Genomic DNA, 15,007 nt, shown 5'->3' on the forward strand with positions numbered 1-15,007 from the left:
TGGATTGTAGATACACTTGTAAACAAAGGTTATTTCGGACAATTCGTAAGGTATTGTGATTTGTAAGCTTGTAATCATTATAATTCTAACGACAAGTTGCTTAAGTTACTATTTTTCATAACTCAATCAATCCATGTTAAAGTAGTCTTATTTCCTTTCAAGAGATTTCAGAGGTTGTGTTGGCTTATATATAGTGTCAAACTATTCTCAGGGAATCTTGCTAGGCCTTTCCAATACTGTTGGAGTGTTAGCCGGTGTCTTGGGACAACAACCACTGGTTATATATTGCAACATGTTTTGTTCTCACTTGGTAATTTTTCGCTTTATTCTTTTACACCTCTTTTGGTTTTTAGTTTTTGTCATTGTTGATGTTCAATTTCTTAACAATCTTTTAGAGGCCCTATTGAAATCATGCTTGAAACAACACCTTCCTATATTAAGAGCTTTTCAGAACTATTCAGTTAATGTGACAATTGCAATCGGTTTCATATTCTTTATAAAAGAAAATTCCTTCTACTAAAGAGATCATATGTGAAACTATTCTTTATTTTCTAGAAAGGAACGTCACTGTTAGTCAATGAAAAATTAGCTGCCAAAGCAAGAACCATAAGAGATCCATGGGGTAAGACTGCAGCCCATGTTGTAGTGGAATCCACAAGTGTCTTTACTAACAAAGGCAAGGTTGCTGCTCACTTGAAGGTCTTTATTGATTTCACTCTTTTTTTGTTCAAATAGCATATGCTTAGTAATGAATTCTGTTATATGTTTCAATTTTATGTCATACTAAATGACTTTGAGTCGAATATTTGGTAGAGTTAAAGGAAACTGATTTGTCAATATCTCAGCAAATAAGAGAGAGTTGAGGAGCATATGGGCATATCCAAGACCACCTTCTTTAAAAATATCATGTAGTTGCTTAGCAAGGTTTGAAGTATAAATACTAGGGTTTGATTGTTGGGACCTTTCGATTATCTCGCTTCATTTTTTAATGAATGATTTTACATTCTCTATCTACTTTCTACTTCCGCTCCGATCTTAGTATTGGCGAGCAACCTAATTGGTTCTTGATCACCTTAAGCATTAGAATTGTTTTTTTTTAGCATGACTGTGTCCTGATGTGTGAGCGTGTCTAAGAGTGGCTTCTTTCGACTATTTCATCTTCTTGATTTTGGTGTGATGCAACACGTTGCCCAGATAGTTGTGATAAAATGTTTCGGAGGTTTAGAGATGTTCGGTCATTTGGGCCGTTTGGGGTTTGAAGGTTATTTTTTGATCGGTTTTTATTGTTATTGATGGTGTGGATTTGTGCCGTGAGGGCATTATTTATATTATTCGCTAGATTGTCGAAGACTTGTCAAGTTATTGTTTGTTAAGATGACTTATACCTTTTAATGTCTCGAAATCAGTGGTGAACCGTGGCTACTGGCTGCAGGATTTAGGTTTTCTCTGTGGTATCATGGATTTTATGTTCAGAGAAAATAAATAATTCTCCCAAACGGCGCCAAATGTTTTGGACGAAACTCCTTGAAATGGGAATAAATAAATAAAGTACATGCATATGATCAATTTGACCCGATAACGTTTCCACTTTCGTAGTCACTTGGGACCTGCAACCACGAGTGAAGACTAATTCGAGGTGATTCCCAAAAAGCCCCTTGGACACCCTAGTAAGTTTAAGAGCTTTTGATAATGAAAATGGGAAAGTATCATATTTTTCATTGAGAGGACGGGTATTTATAGTGTATTGATAAAAAGAAAACCTCTAGAGACAAATGCTAACATGGTGATATATGATTGATAGAAGGGGTATGTGGGCTGACAATTGGTTATGGGCAAGGGTAATTGTCGGGATAATGTAGTAATGGGCTGTGACAGTTACAATAAGTTGCTTTTGACTTATTTTACTGATTGTCTTTATAGTGGGCTTTGACCGAGGACCAATTATTAGGGCTTTGCTTTCCAATAACACTTCTCTTTACAAGAAATTCTTAAAATGAAATAATTTCACAAATTCTCAAATGAGACGGTTGCCCAATATACATTTGTTGTCTTGAAGTGTTCACTTACAATTTTGAAATGATCACTTTTTATAATCTTAAAGTGATCACTTATCACATTAAATAAATCATTTACAATCTTAAATTGATTAATAAAACAAATAAGTTAATTATATGAGCCATTTTCATAGTGAGACAGTCTTATACAAGACAAACTGAAAGAGTTTTGAGTGTTTATGTGATAGCGTACTGAAGTTTTGCAAATTCCTCTGCATTTTCATATCCAATACATCAAATTTTGTAGAAGTAGTTTTTGGTTTCAAAATGTAATTTATGTTTTTTTGTTTATGTGAAATGTTTGTCTTACTAATGTAGATGATCTATTTAATTACACACTTCACAATATGTGGAGTACTTCCTTTGTATATTTGATTTTGCTTTACATTTGATTTAGAAAGTTTATCTTATTTTGTAACATTTTTATTTTAGACATTAGTCTTTCATTTGATCGCTAATTTCATCTATAACACATTCATTTCTTTATTAGATCCACATTTTTTTCATCCATTTTTTTTATAATATAAATATAAATAAATAAAATAAACTTATACTAACAAATCGAAAGAGATATTAAATTTGATTTGCCCCACAACCAAAGTATTTATTTCCCTTATTGTCTCCCAATAATAAATAAAAAATAAAAACAAAAAAATCCCTTTGGGCTTTGACTTGTGAGTAATAGGGTAAGGGAGACGGAGAAAATCAAGGAATTCACCATGTATATTAGCTTAAGTAGCTTAAAAACAACAACCCACTTTATTTTTCCAAAAACTAAACCTTTCTGTTTAATCACTTGTTCATCAGTCTTACCAAAAGGAGCTTGTTGCTGCCAAAAAAGCTGCTTCACTTGCTGCCCGTCTTTGTCAGGTACTATATTTCTTCAATAATTTTTATGTAGTATTATATTTTTGGATGATTTATGTTTATGTTCGAGTGTTTATTGGCTAATTATAACTGTCCAGTCACATGCAAAGTATCCTATAACTATGAAACGAAAATGAGAATTTCAAGATCCTACTGCACAATTAATCATTAATTTAATGTTTTAAAAACCCATTCAATCTCTATGAATAACTCAAATTATTTGAGTGGAGAAGAGGAATAGATGGGAGTTTATGACAATGACTAGATACATTTGATCTCTGTCAATTAAAGAAGGGGAATTTGAGTTTTGAAATTCAATTTATCTTTGTAATTCTATGTATTTAAGGAGAATTAAGCAATTAGGAGAAATGAAAAAAAATTGAGCTATGCAATGGATCAGTTAGCGATTAGGAGAAAGAACGTTTAAAAAATTCAAGTTCTATAATGAGCTGGTGAAAATTGGGGATGGGGAAGAGAAAGAAGCACAAAAGCGATACGGTGGACAAAATCATACTCTCTCTATCCCTCTTATTTTGCATTATTTTCTACTTTAATTTTTCCCACTGATTTTACACCCTTCTTTTGACAATGAATCAATGATCCCCCTCAGATTTTTTTCACTGATTCTCAAACTTATACTCTCTGTGTGTTAATCAATCATTTTTTTCATTTGCTTTTTTATTCTTATTCTCTAACCCCATTTCTTTTTCCACTAACTTTGACCCATTTTGCTCTAGATATGAAAAATAAGGACAAAATCATATCAATAAATTCCTACACATTGTGAAGTTATGGTCTAACCGTTCTTTTTTTCTTCTTCTACTTTACAAGAATCCTTTGTTTGGTTGCTTTCGCTGTTTGTTATTGACATTGATTCCCTAATCCCGATTTCTTAGAAGCTGTTGAATGTAATATAGTTTAGTTACATCTTATGCAACTTTGAAAATGTAACAATTTTCTTCCTTGCCATTGTAAAGTTGATTTCCAGTGATGCTATGTACTTTCTCTAATTTTAATAGTTGCTACAATCATTGTAGCAACTACTGTTCATCAACTTATCTTATTAGACATATAATTCTTTATATATAGCGACAAAAATAGTCAAGTGGGATCTTGTTTGATTCGTCTTAATGCATATTTTCATTATATTAAATTTTTAGAATTTTTTATCATATGAAATTAAAGATATTAAAGATTAAAATTGTGCATTGGATAGCGTGAAAACAGAAATGTAGCAACTAGAGGAAGTACTATGCATTATTCCGGGTTGGCATGTGAAATTTTGGAGTTGCATGTAATTTCTAGTGCTTTTCAAATTTTCATTAGTTGATGTCTTTTGATTTTAGTTGTAAGGATTGTTTGGTTAGTGATGGATTTTTTTAAGAAAAAGTCTAGATGAGTGATTAATTAACTTGCTCACATGCATTGTTTGGTTTAGTTTAGCTTTTTAGGTACCTTTTAATTTTTTGATTATCCTCATATCTAGTTTATCTCGCTTATAAAACTAGGATATCTAAGGAGATAAGGAGATTGTGGTTAGAGAGCTTTCAACTTGAGAAATACTTAAAAAAACAAGTAGATAAAAAATTATATAAATTAGATTAAAAGAGAAAATGAGTCTCTAAATGAGATTAAAAGAAAAAAAATTGTGAAATTGAAATGATTCAAAATCAAATGAAAAGGCAATATTAGTAACAGAGTAATTTGTTTTTTTCATTGTACTTTTTAATAAAAAATCATAATGATTCGCTGTTACTAATAGAGAACAAAGCTTCACTTGACTTTTTGACTAGGTCCCTTTTGTTAGCTATTAGTAACAACGAATAAGTAGTTATTCCAGGTTTGGATGGAACACGCTTATATTGGGAAATAATTATTTCAACCTTAGTTTTTAAATTTTTTTTTATTTAAAACTAAATTTATATTTTTCAAAAGTTCGCTGCTCCTTTGGCCTACCCCCAGGGTTTGATTGTTAAAGACTTGATTTTTTACACCAATAGCCATAAAAGTTAGTATCTAAAAGATTAATGACTTAGAGTTTTTACTATGTTGGGTTCTTTGGGTTTAATTATGAAAATGAATTATGATTGACTTTTTCAATAGAGAATATTTTCTTGTTGGTCATTGATCTTGTTCACTACTCTCAGTCTCTTTAAATTTACTTACATTATACAAATTGAATTGAGTGCTTCTTAATGTTGTGCAACAAATTTAATGTGGGAGAGAAAGAATTCTGATAGGGATAAGGTTTATGATTCTTTGGTTTAAAACTAAAGAGGACTATATTAATTGGCTCATTAGATCATGCACCTCTTATTTATGTAAATTTGGTGATGATGTTGGCTACCCAGAGTCAATAAGAAATAGCCTATTTGTTTTCATTAACAAGTGTAGATTGTGTCTGTTCAACCTCTTTTACCCTCAAGCTCGCTTAGGTGGAAGCCACCTATGACATTGGTTAGCTGATTTATCTTGAATTTTTCTTTGAACTTGTTCTATGTAATGAGTCTGAAAAGTCATAGTCAACCTTAAAGTCAATATTGTAAAAAGTAAAATTTGCAATATATAAAATTCAATATATTTAAAAATTTATCAAAAAACTAACATTCTGATTAAATTGAATAACTAAGTCCTAGCAAAAGTCTGAGTTAACAATCTTTTTTTCCTTTAATAAAATAACAAAGAACTAACAAAAGTCTGAGTTAGGAATCTTTTTTTCTAACAATTACCCTCGGCAATGTTTGATCATGAATACAAATATTTTATGCTAGTTTTCTTTAATTTTTAAATTTTGAACAGCAAAAGTAATATTTTTTTTTATATATTATGGACAATTTTAATACTCATTGAAAATTTTAATATCCAAGTGGGGTCAATCAATTGACCCGATTGACGAAACTCCCAACGCCCCTTGTGCTATGTTGGTTTCTTTGGATTTAAGTTTTCATTTTCTCATACCATTGTATGTTATTTCTTTCAAAGTTGAATTGTGGAAGTGGTTTCTTGGCTTATCTTCCATAATGGCTTAATGCCATTAGTGTCTCGCACCTATATGAGGGTTTTGGGGGTTTGATATAGTCAATTAAACCCTTAGTGATTAAAAGAAGTTATTTTCAAGTGACACTTAGGCCTTGATAGAACATATCATGTGGCACTTCACACAAATGAAAAGTGCACACTATTTAAGAATGGTAGCCATTGCCAAATTTTGAATCTGAATATCTTCTTGCAATAGTTCAATCATGGTTTTTACTTTAATGATATTCTTTTATTATGCCCTACGTTATGTGAATCTTTTGTTCCTAAATTTTGGTGCTTTGCAGAAAGTACAAAAATCATTGTTGCAATCAGATGTTCAATCAAAACTCGACAAGAGCCCAGTAACAGTTGCAGATTATGGTTTGTGCTATAATTTTTTATAATCATGTGCTGATATCTACTCATTCTTTATATTAGGATATTTATCGCATTGTGGAAGAAAATCTATTTGTTGTAGTAATGGTTTGCGATTATTACTTGCCATTAGCATAAAAAGACATTTATGTAAAAAAGCATTGTAGTTATAGGTTATCAAGTTGGCATGATGCATGATAGTAGTAAGTTTATTAATTCTTTTTCTGACTGATGTGTATGTTGATGGTCAATAGTTGACTTGAGATGGAAAATACTAAGTTTTGGTTGGAATGTTTCCTCATTCTGATTCAATTCCATACCTTACCATGTTTAGCGTTTATTCTAGGTTACATCATTAACCTTTTAATAGTTAGAATTTGTTGGAGGAAAAGTATAAACTAGAGAGATGGAAAATACGGTTAAATTATTGGTTGGAATGTTTCCTCTTTTGCTCTAGATTGGGCTATTGTATCTTGCTTATAAAATGACTAAGAAAATACTCTATTTCCTAGTGTAAAAGTAAAGCATGAGGTGCTCTTTATATTATCAAGAGATCTTGCCCAATCACTATCTTAAATACCATAGCTTAAAGTTCCCTTCACACTTCTTAGAAGTCTTTTTGCTTCTCCTAGGTAAGTTAGCTAGGACTCTGCAAAATTTTTTAATAAGTAAATGTTGGAAATATTTCACATGTGAGGAAGATCCCATATCACTAATATATTTGGTTATGGACTTGCATATAATGCTTGGTTGGTAATCCTTCTACTACGATATGGTTTTGGGAAAGAATGAACCTCATCAAATGTGTATGCAAATCAACTTTCACTACTCGTGTGTTTGTGGGCCTGAGCCCACGAGTGCCCCGTGGGTGTGACCACCCGAATACGCTCATGTGATGATTATGTGACGAATTGTTACGACCAAACATGTTAACCGAGCCAAATGTGGTTCTTGGATATGATGTGGCTCATATGTGAGGCTAAGTGTGGGAAATACTTTACATGTGAGGAAGATCCCACATCACTGAAATAGTGGGTTATGAACTTACATATAATGTTTGGTGTGTAATCCTTCTACTACCATATGGTTTTGGGAGAGTGAACCGCATTAAGTGTGTATACAAGTCATCACTCATTACCCGTGGGTCCCTCGTGGGTGTGTCCATACGAGTGGGTGCATGGGGTGATTATATGACGAATTGTCACGGTCTAATTGTAACTTGTTGCAAATATAATATCTAGCCTTGTTGTAGTCAAATAAAGTAAGCTACATATTGTGCTTTTCTTATCTTCCTATTTCCGTCATCCTTGGATAACATCTCAATCATTTGAATCTCTTCTTTTATGGCAGCTTTCCGTCTTGTAACTGCTTTATGATATTATGTTTGTTTAATGATTGCCTTGTGCCATGTGTCAGAATCTTCAATCTCATCCATTTTATTAATCTGATAGGAGTTTTGATCATGGACGCGCAAAACACGAAATATCCCCTTGATTTCTATTGTGAATCATTCATATCGAACCAGATTCTCTGAGACGCCAGCGGTGGCATTTCGGTTTTCGAGGACAAACAAAATGCTTATGAATTTGGCATACAGGTGAAATAAATAAAGATGACAGAAAACTTACCATCAAATTTCTTCATTCTCCAATTTCTCGGCTTTTATTTCCTCCCCGCCTCTCTTTCTCTTCTTCCTTGGGTTACCACCTGCTTTTTTGTTTCTCTTTCTGATTGCCATTTCTTTTATTAGTGATAGTAGGTTTTAAAGCAATTAACCTTGTCATTAATAGTTTCAAGCTCATTTTTATGCTCTTCAATTTTGCTATTAATGAAGTATATCTTTTATGTCATTAATAGTTTCAATTTTGATATTAACCTTTGTCATTAATAGTTTCAAGCCCATTTTCATTTCTAATAGCAAATTCTTCTTTTCTTTCTTCATCATTTATTTTTAATCATTTTCCTTTTGGTGATTTTCTTTTCTTACTTATATTCATTTATTTTAAGGTGTAACAAAATATTATATCAACTAAAATTGTATCTACGTTTCCTAATGTTTGAAAACTCTAGATTAAGGTTTCTCGTTTCCGTTTTCGTTTCTCGTATCAGATCAAATATTTTAGGGTAACATTGGTTTCGATTGAAGTATCGAGCTGAATAAAGCAGGATGAATCGTTCATGTGGCTACTGCACCAACTGCTGACTATGTTACTCGAATTCTTCATTTTGCTTCAGATATCTGTGTCCGATCTTTGATGCTCGTACATTTGTACGACACTAGACATTTCATTTAGGCATAAAATTGAATATTTAGATGTATTCGACACTTGGACACATACCAGTATTTGGCAACAGTAACGGAGTCCAAGTAACATAGACTGCCAATTAACCATTAATTAGTTGATTCTTGGCCACCTTCATGCAAACTGAACAAGTGACCTACTTCTTCTAAAGGTTGTGGTTGCGCCTGCACTTGATTCAACTTTATTTTGCGTTCTTTCTCTACATGGCTAAACCACTTGCAGTGGTTACATTGAGGCTTGCCTTGCCATTGCAATCACTCTCCAGATGATTAGTTCTCATGCAAATTCCACCTCGAGAATACTTGTCTTTCTTTTTAGCCACATTTCTTCCTTTAGCATAACTTGACATAGAAGCATTTCTGACTTCATGCTTCTGGTTATTCTTGTTTTTGTGACTAGTTTGAAATGCATCTTCCACACTCGTCATCGTTCTACTGTTTACTCTTTCATCTCGAGCCTTCATGATGCTTATCACCTCTAATACCATTAGAGTGACATGTCTTTTTTGGTTTCCATGATTCTATCACACCGATTGCACTATGACATGCTTTTGTCACGATGCTCAACGTGTTGTTGACAACATCTTTTTTTATCTCATCTCCATACATCTTCATTTGATTTGCTACATTTGTGACTCTTGTGTAGTAAACATTGATGTTTTCTCCAGACTTCATACCCAAATACCCAAATTCTCTTTTCAAGTTTTAATGTCTGATGGTGTTGATCCTCCCACTTCTTTGAAACTCTTCAGCAAGGTATCCCTTGCTTATTTAGATGAACTTGTTGCAACTATTCTTGGAAAAATGCTATTCCATAAGCTCTTTTGAAGGACTACAATAAAGTACTCTAGTTTTTGATGATCTTCTCCATTGATGGAGTTGTCAATTTTAACGATGTTCCATCAACAACCTGAGAAAATGTGGTTTTAGCCTTAGGATCACTTTCCACTACTTCCTGCACATCTTTGGCTCTTAGACTAGTCTACATTTTAACACTCCAAAAACCAATTTTCTCTCCATTGAAAATGAGAATTATATTTTGGTTGAAGCTATGGGATGTTGAAGACGAAGAAGCCATGAGATTTGTTTTTTTATGGATATATGCGGAACCGATGCCTAAAACTTATGACTCTTATACCAGTTGTAGATTAAAGTAGAGAGTAGAGGTAGTTTGTAAGAGAACAATATTAAAGTAATAGAAAAATTGTGTTTGCGACTAGGTTGTAGGGACCTTTTGCGCCTTGGTGCACCTCATGCTTTTTGAAATGAAGTGTTGACTTGAGATGAGATGGGAAAATACTGTTAAGTTTTTAATTAGAATACTGTTATATTAGTCTCTGTAGGATCAGTAATCCAGAGATTGATGAAGATGTAATGCATGGAATTCAAGGTTGATGACTATGTGATAGGAGTTTCTTGATTAAATTAAAAGGTAAATTCTCTTGAGTTGCAGTTTGATCAGCCTTGTTGAATGTGACAGAGTATTAGCAGAGATGCGAATGTTAAGTTTGATGTGTAGATACATGAGGATGGATAGAATTAAGAACCAGGTTTTGAGAGAAAGGCTAACGGTTGCACCTATCTATGTAAATATGCGCAAAAATAAATTAAGATAGTTTAGACATGTGCAGAGGAAGTCCACCAATGCGTCAATGAAAAGGGTAGAAATCATCACTATTGATGGAAAGAGAAGTCACGGTTGCAGCTATCACTAAGGACTTGATAAAGGATAAAACTAGTTGGATATATTGTATTTGTGTCCTAGACCTTGGATAGTGACATACGCCTACCCCTACAATTATGTAACCTATATCTTATTTATTGTTCTAGCTTTTATGATTAGTTTCATATTTCTATGTTCATGCTATTAGTCTTAATATTTATCTTGCATTGTCTTGTTATGTTTTTATTTTTGGTCTTGTCTTGCTTGGCTTTCCTTTGCAGTTCTTCCTCGAGTCGTGGGACTCTTTGGCTACATTTTTCTTTATGAGTATGGTTTACTATCTTTCATCTCTACCCAAACAATAATCATAGTTTCTATGAGTGAGATACTCTAGGTATAAGGATGATGATGAAAACTAGTAACATAGTTTGAGGATATATCTCCCTAACTAGGGTCTTCTCTCCCTAAATGACGCTAGCACAGAATACTGGTTGTGTAGTCATTCCCTAATTTTCATCCAAGTTTGTATGAATGATGTAAATTTGAGAAATTCTAGGCGTTAAATGATTGTTTTGTAAAGTAGCCAAAAGAGTGCCCCCTCCCCTTTTTTTTCTCTTTTCTCTTTGGCTGAACGAATCTATTAGCATGTTGTATCTTAAACAAAGGCTTTTGTAGTTGAAGTTATGACATAAAGTATATGACATGCAGGTTTTCATCTTGCATCCCATGACTTATCTTGGAGGACAAGGCTTGTCATATGTCCTGATATTCTATTTTTCCTCTACATATCTCAAATGTTTTTGTCTTGTTATTATGCGCGTAAAGCATTTGATGAGTAAAAATCCCAACTGAGCTTTTCCATGAAGTATAATGTACTGGGTCAAAATTATGTTGACCATACACTGTCCATTAAATCTTGCTTAGTGTAGTTTCCTAATTAAAAAAAGTTTTTTTTTTCTCTTTTTTCTTTGGCTGAACGAATCTCTTAGCATGTTGTATCTTAAACAAAGGCTTTTGTAGTGGAAGTTATGACATAAAGTATATGACATTTCGGGTTTTCATCTTGCATCCCATGACTCATCCCGGAGGACAAGGCTTCTCATATGCCCTGATATTCTATTTTTCCTCTACATATCTCAAATGTTTTTGTCTTGTTATTATGCGCATAAAGCATTTGATGAGTAGAAATCCCAACTGAGCTTTTCCATGAAGTATAATGTAGTGGGTCAAAATTATGCTGACCATACACTGTCCATTAAATATTGCTCCATGGTTAGTATAGTTTCCTAAGTGAAAAAAAAAGTTTATATATATATATATATATATATATATATATATATATATATATATATATATGTATTTAAGAAAAGGTTAAATTTTGAATGCCTTTTGCAATTAGCCATCACAAAACGGGTACAAATTCTAACTTCATTTTATTCGTGTGATTTTACCAGGTTCACAAGCTGTTGTTAGCTTTGTTCTTGAGCGTGAACTTTCATTTGACCCGTTTTCTTTGGTGGCTGAGGAGGTAATGTATTGGTGGGAGTTCCGCAGTACACTAGAATCTAGATACAATAATCAAATTGATTGTGAATAACTTAATTTACATCATTTTGCTTTTGTTTTAGGATTCTGGTGATCTGAGGAAGGATGGTGCACGAGATACTTTAGAGCGCATTCGCTTGCTTGTGAACGAAACTATTGGCAGTGAGAATACTTATAGCATTTCACCCTTGTCGGCTGAAGATGTGCTTGTTCTTATTGATAATGGTAGGTCTGAGGGTGGTGCTGTAGGTCGGCACTGGGTTCTAGATCCAATAGACGGTACTAAAGGGTATGTTTGGATTGAGAATATTGGTTCAGGATTGTGTGGTTCTGGTTTTCTCGAGATAATACCTTGCATATGTATTATTCATCTGTTCCATTCTTTTTTATAATTTCAGTTATAGATGGACTCCCCCTCCCTCACAACACCCCTCAAATTAACCGGTGAATTAATAGGAAAAACTTAGAGCAAGGTTTCTTTAGGTGGCTATTACTTTGTATTGATGGATCTTTTGCACTATTATGAAGGTGAATCATCCAAACTATATCTTTATGGCACTCTTATTTTATTGATAAACATCACAGAGGGCTATAATTATTTTATTGATGAAAATCAGATTGCTGTAGCAAAGAATTATTTACGCTTCTTGACTTATTCACTCATATGGCCTTATCGATCCTGTTTGGACCAAGCTACTTTCTTCACCATGCATGATTCATTTATTAAGAGATAAGACAATCTGGATCATGGATCCCAACAAATCATACAACAAATGTCGGAACTCTTAAGTTGTCGTGTTGTTTTTCTGGGTGCATGACTGAATGCTTAATTGCTGTATCTCTTCACTCCTTTTAATTCTGTTTTCTGATTTAGCTTTTGTACCATGGTCTTTATTGAATCAATGAGATATAGAAAGCCATTTTTGAGTTTTGACTCTTGTTGAGTTTAATGAATGCAAAAAAGATATTAAGCATTGTTTTGCTTATGGTTCTGGTTTCTTATATTGATTCCTTTGAGTTTATGTCTTATCAGGTTTCTGAGGGGAGATCAATACGCTATAGCATTAGCATTGCTGGATCAAGGAAAAGTAGTCCTCGGAGTCTTGGCTTGCCCAAATCTTCCTTTAGCACCACTTGGTGTGCAAAGCTCAGGCAGTCAAACTGGTTGTCTTTTCTCAGCAGTCACCGGTAATGGAACTTTTATGGAGTCGCTTGATGGTTCTTCTTCTCCGATTAAAGTATGTTCGCCGTGTGATTGGTGTAGTTTTTAATGTTAAGTGTACACTTAAATCAATGTTGATTCATATGATTTGTTGCACCCTGTGGTTTCCAACTATCTCAGGTGACTGTAAATCCAACAGAAAATTCTGAAGAGGCATCATTCTTTGAATCATTTGAAGCAGCTCACTCCTTGCATGACCTGACTAGCTCTATAGCAAAAGTAAGTTTTTGGTTTTTAGACAAATCTTTTTTTTTCCTCAAAATTTTGTTTTTGTGTCCCTTATTTCAATGGGACCAAATATTTATATTTACTCATTTCGTCTCATTGAATTTGCAGCATTTTCTATTTTGGTCCTCTAACTTAATTTGCATCATTTTTATTTTTGGACAATGGTCTACCACTTTCTTTTAATCTCATTCTCATCCATACATTTTAACTCTTTTAATTTCATCCACACAATTCATTCTCTCTTCATTTGTTACCACTTTATAAAAAATTATCCTCTTTCTCTTTGATGCAAATTTAATGGGACAGATGAGTATTTGATTTTGGATTACAATAGACTATAATAAAATCGCTCATTAAGTCATATGTACTTGTTATTTATGTGAAGTTCTAGATGATGTTTTCTACCTAGGGTCAATTAGAAACGATCTCTTTGTTATCACTAACAAGGGTAAGGTTGCGTACATCCAACTCTCAAACTCCTTCCTAGGTGGGAACTATTCAATGGCATTGGGGTAATGAAATGTCATGTTGTCTGAATTTTGCTTTTAAGTGGGAAAACTCGAATTTTAATCTTTAGAATGTTTCAACAGAAGCTCGGTGTCAAATCACCACCGGTCAGAATTGATAGCCAAGCAAAATATGGTGCTTTAAGTAGAGGCGATGGTGCTATATATCTCCGTTTTCCGCATGTAGGTTATCGTGAAAAAATATGGGACCATGCTGCTGGTGCCATTGTCGTTACAGGTTAGAAGGACAATTCGCCATCGGCCCTTGTTGAATTCCTTTTCTTCCGTTTTCTCAACTTCAAGTCTTTATATTTTGGGGGTGTGACTGTCTATACTTGCAGAAGCTGGAGGAGTTGTTACTGATGCTGCTGGAAAACCTTTGGATTTCTCCCAAGGAAAGTATCTTGACTTGTACAAAGGCATTGTAGCTAGCAACAAGAAGCTAATGCCAGCAGTTTTGAAGGCAATTCAAGAGTCCATAGATGAGAAACCCGCATCCTTGTGATCCTTTCCACATGCGTGCCATCATTTGGATGATGATTATTGCAGTGAGTCTGCATTATCGGTGTTCTCATTAAGGTAATCGTGGTAACTCTTTCGTGATCATCAGTATTCTTGTGCTCGTTCTTTGACGATGTATGAGCTACAACTGATTTCATGAGATTGCATCAATGATTAGTGTAGAGGTGTAACTAAAATTATTGGGAAACAATTATTCACTCTTCAACTGTTAGCACACTTCTGCATATACTGAGGAGCTAATTTTATGCAATTTTTAAAATTAAACTCTGCTATAATTACAAAAGATCAGTTTTGTGAAGATGTGCAATTATTTGTCGAGTTTAAATAAATGATTTCTCAATATTATATATATATATATATATATATATATATATATATATATATATATATATATATATATATATATATATATATATATATATATATGAGAACCAATTTGCTAGACAAAATAATGTTATTTTTTTATTACAAAGGTGTTCCTTTTAGGCAAAAAAGTGTTTACGTTTTTTTAAAAAAAGTTGATACTTTTAGGCAAATCAGCGTTACTTTAAAAAAAAATTTGAAAAAAACTCACAAAAAGGTACTACTTTTTATATAAAAAGGTGAAAAATGTGTTATTTTGTATTTATATTAGTAAATTTTTTTGGGTTCTTTCTTGAGATTTCTTTTGGATTTTCAAGTTTCTTTGATAACATTTATTTGTTA

At 33.2% G+C, this 15,007-nt stretch overlaps 1 protein-coding gene across 4 annotated transcripts in view; it reads left to right on the forward strand.

Annotated features, from left to right (window-relative positions):
* The window catches only part of LOC130805113 (SAL1 phosphatase), a 15,934-nt gene extending 1,334 nt beyond the window's left edge, over positions 1-14,600 (forward strand). For 2 of the 4 annotated variants that reach the window (XM_057669751.1, XM_057669752.1), the window contains exons 2-11: positions 212-310; positions 556-699; positions 2,862-2,924; positions 6,245-6,320; positions 11,734-11,807; positions 11,908-12,113; positions 12,858-13,062; positions 13,167-13,265; positions 13,865-14,018; positions 14,122-14,600. In XM_057669751.1, the coding sequence (XP_057525734.1) occupies positions 293-310; positions 556-699; positions 2,862-2,924; positions 6,245-6,320; positions 11,734-11,807; positions 11,908-12,113; positions 12,858-13,062; positions 13,167-13,265; positions 13,865-14,018; positions 14,122-14,285 (1,203 nt within the window). In that variant the 5' untranslated portion in view covers positions 212-292 and the 3' untranslated portion in view covers positions 14,286-14,600. The remainder of the gene's footprint in view (positions 1-211; positions 311-555; positions 700-2,861; positions 2,925-6,244; positions 6,321-11,733; positions 11,808-11,907; positions 12,114-12,857; positions 13,063-13,166; positions 13,266-13,864; positions 14,019-14,121) is intronic. The other 2 variants (XM_057669753.1, XM_057669754.1) reach the window with 1 other exon arrangement.
* The last annotated feature ends 407 nt before the right edge of the window (positions 14,601-15,007 follow it).

This window comes from Amaranthus tricolor, chromosome 2 (genome assembly GCF_026212465.1).
Source record: "Amaranthus tricolor cultivar Red isolate AtriRed21 chromosome 2, ASM2621246v1, whole genome shotgun sequence".
Classification (NCBI taxonomy): Eukaryota; Viridiplantae; Streptophyta; class Magnoliopsida; order Caryophyllales; family Amaranthaceae; genus Amaranthus; species Amaranthus tricolor.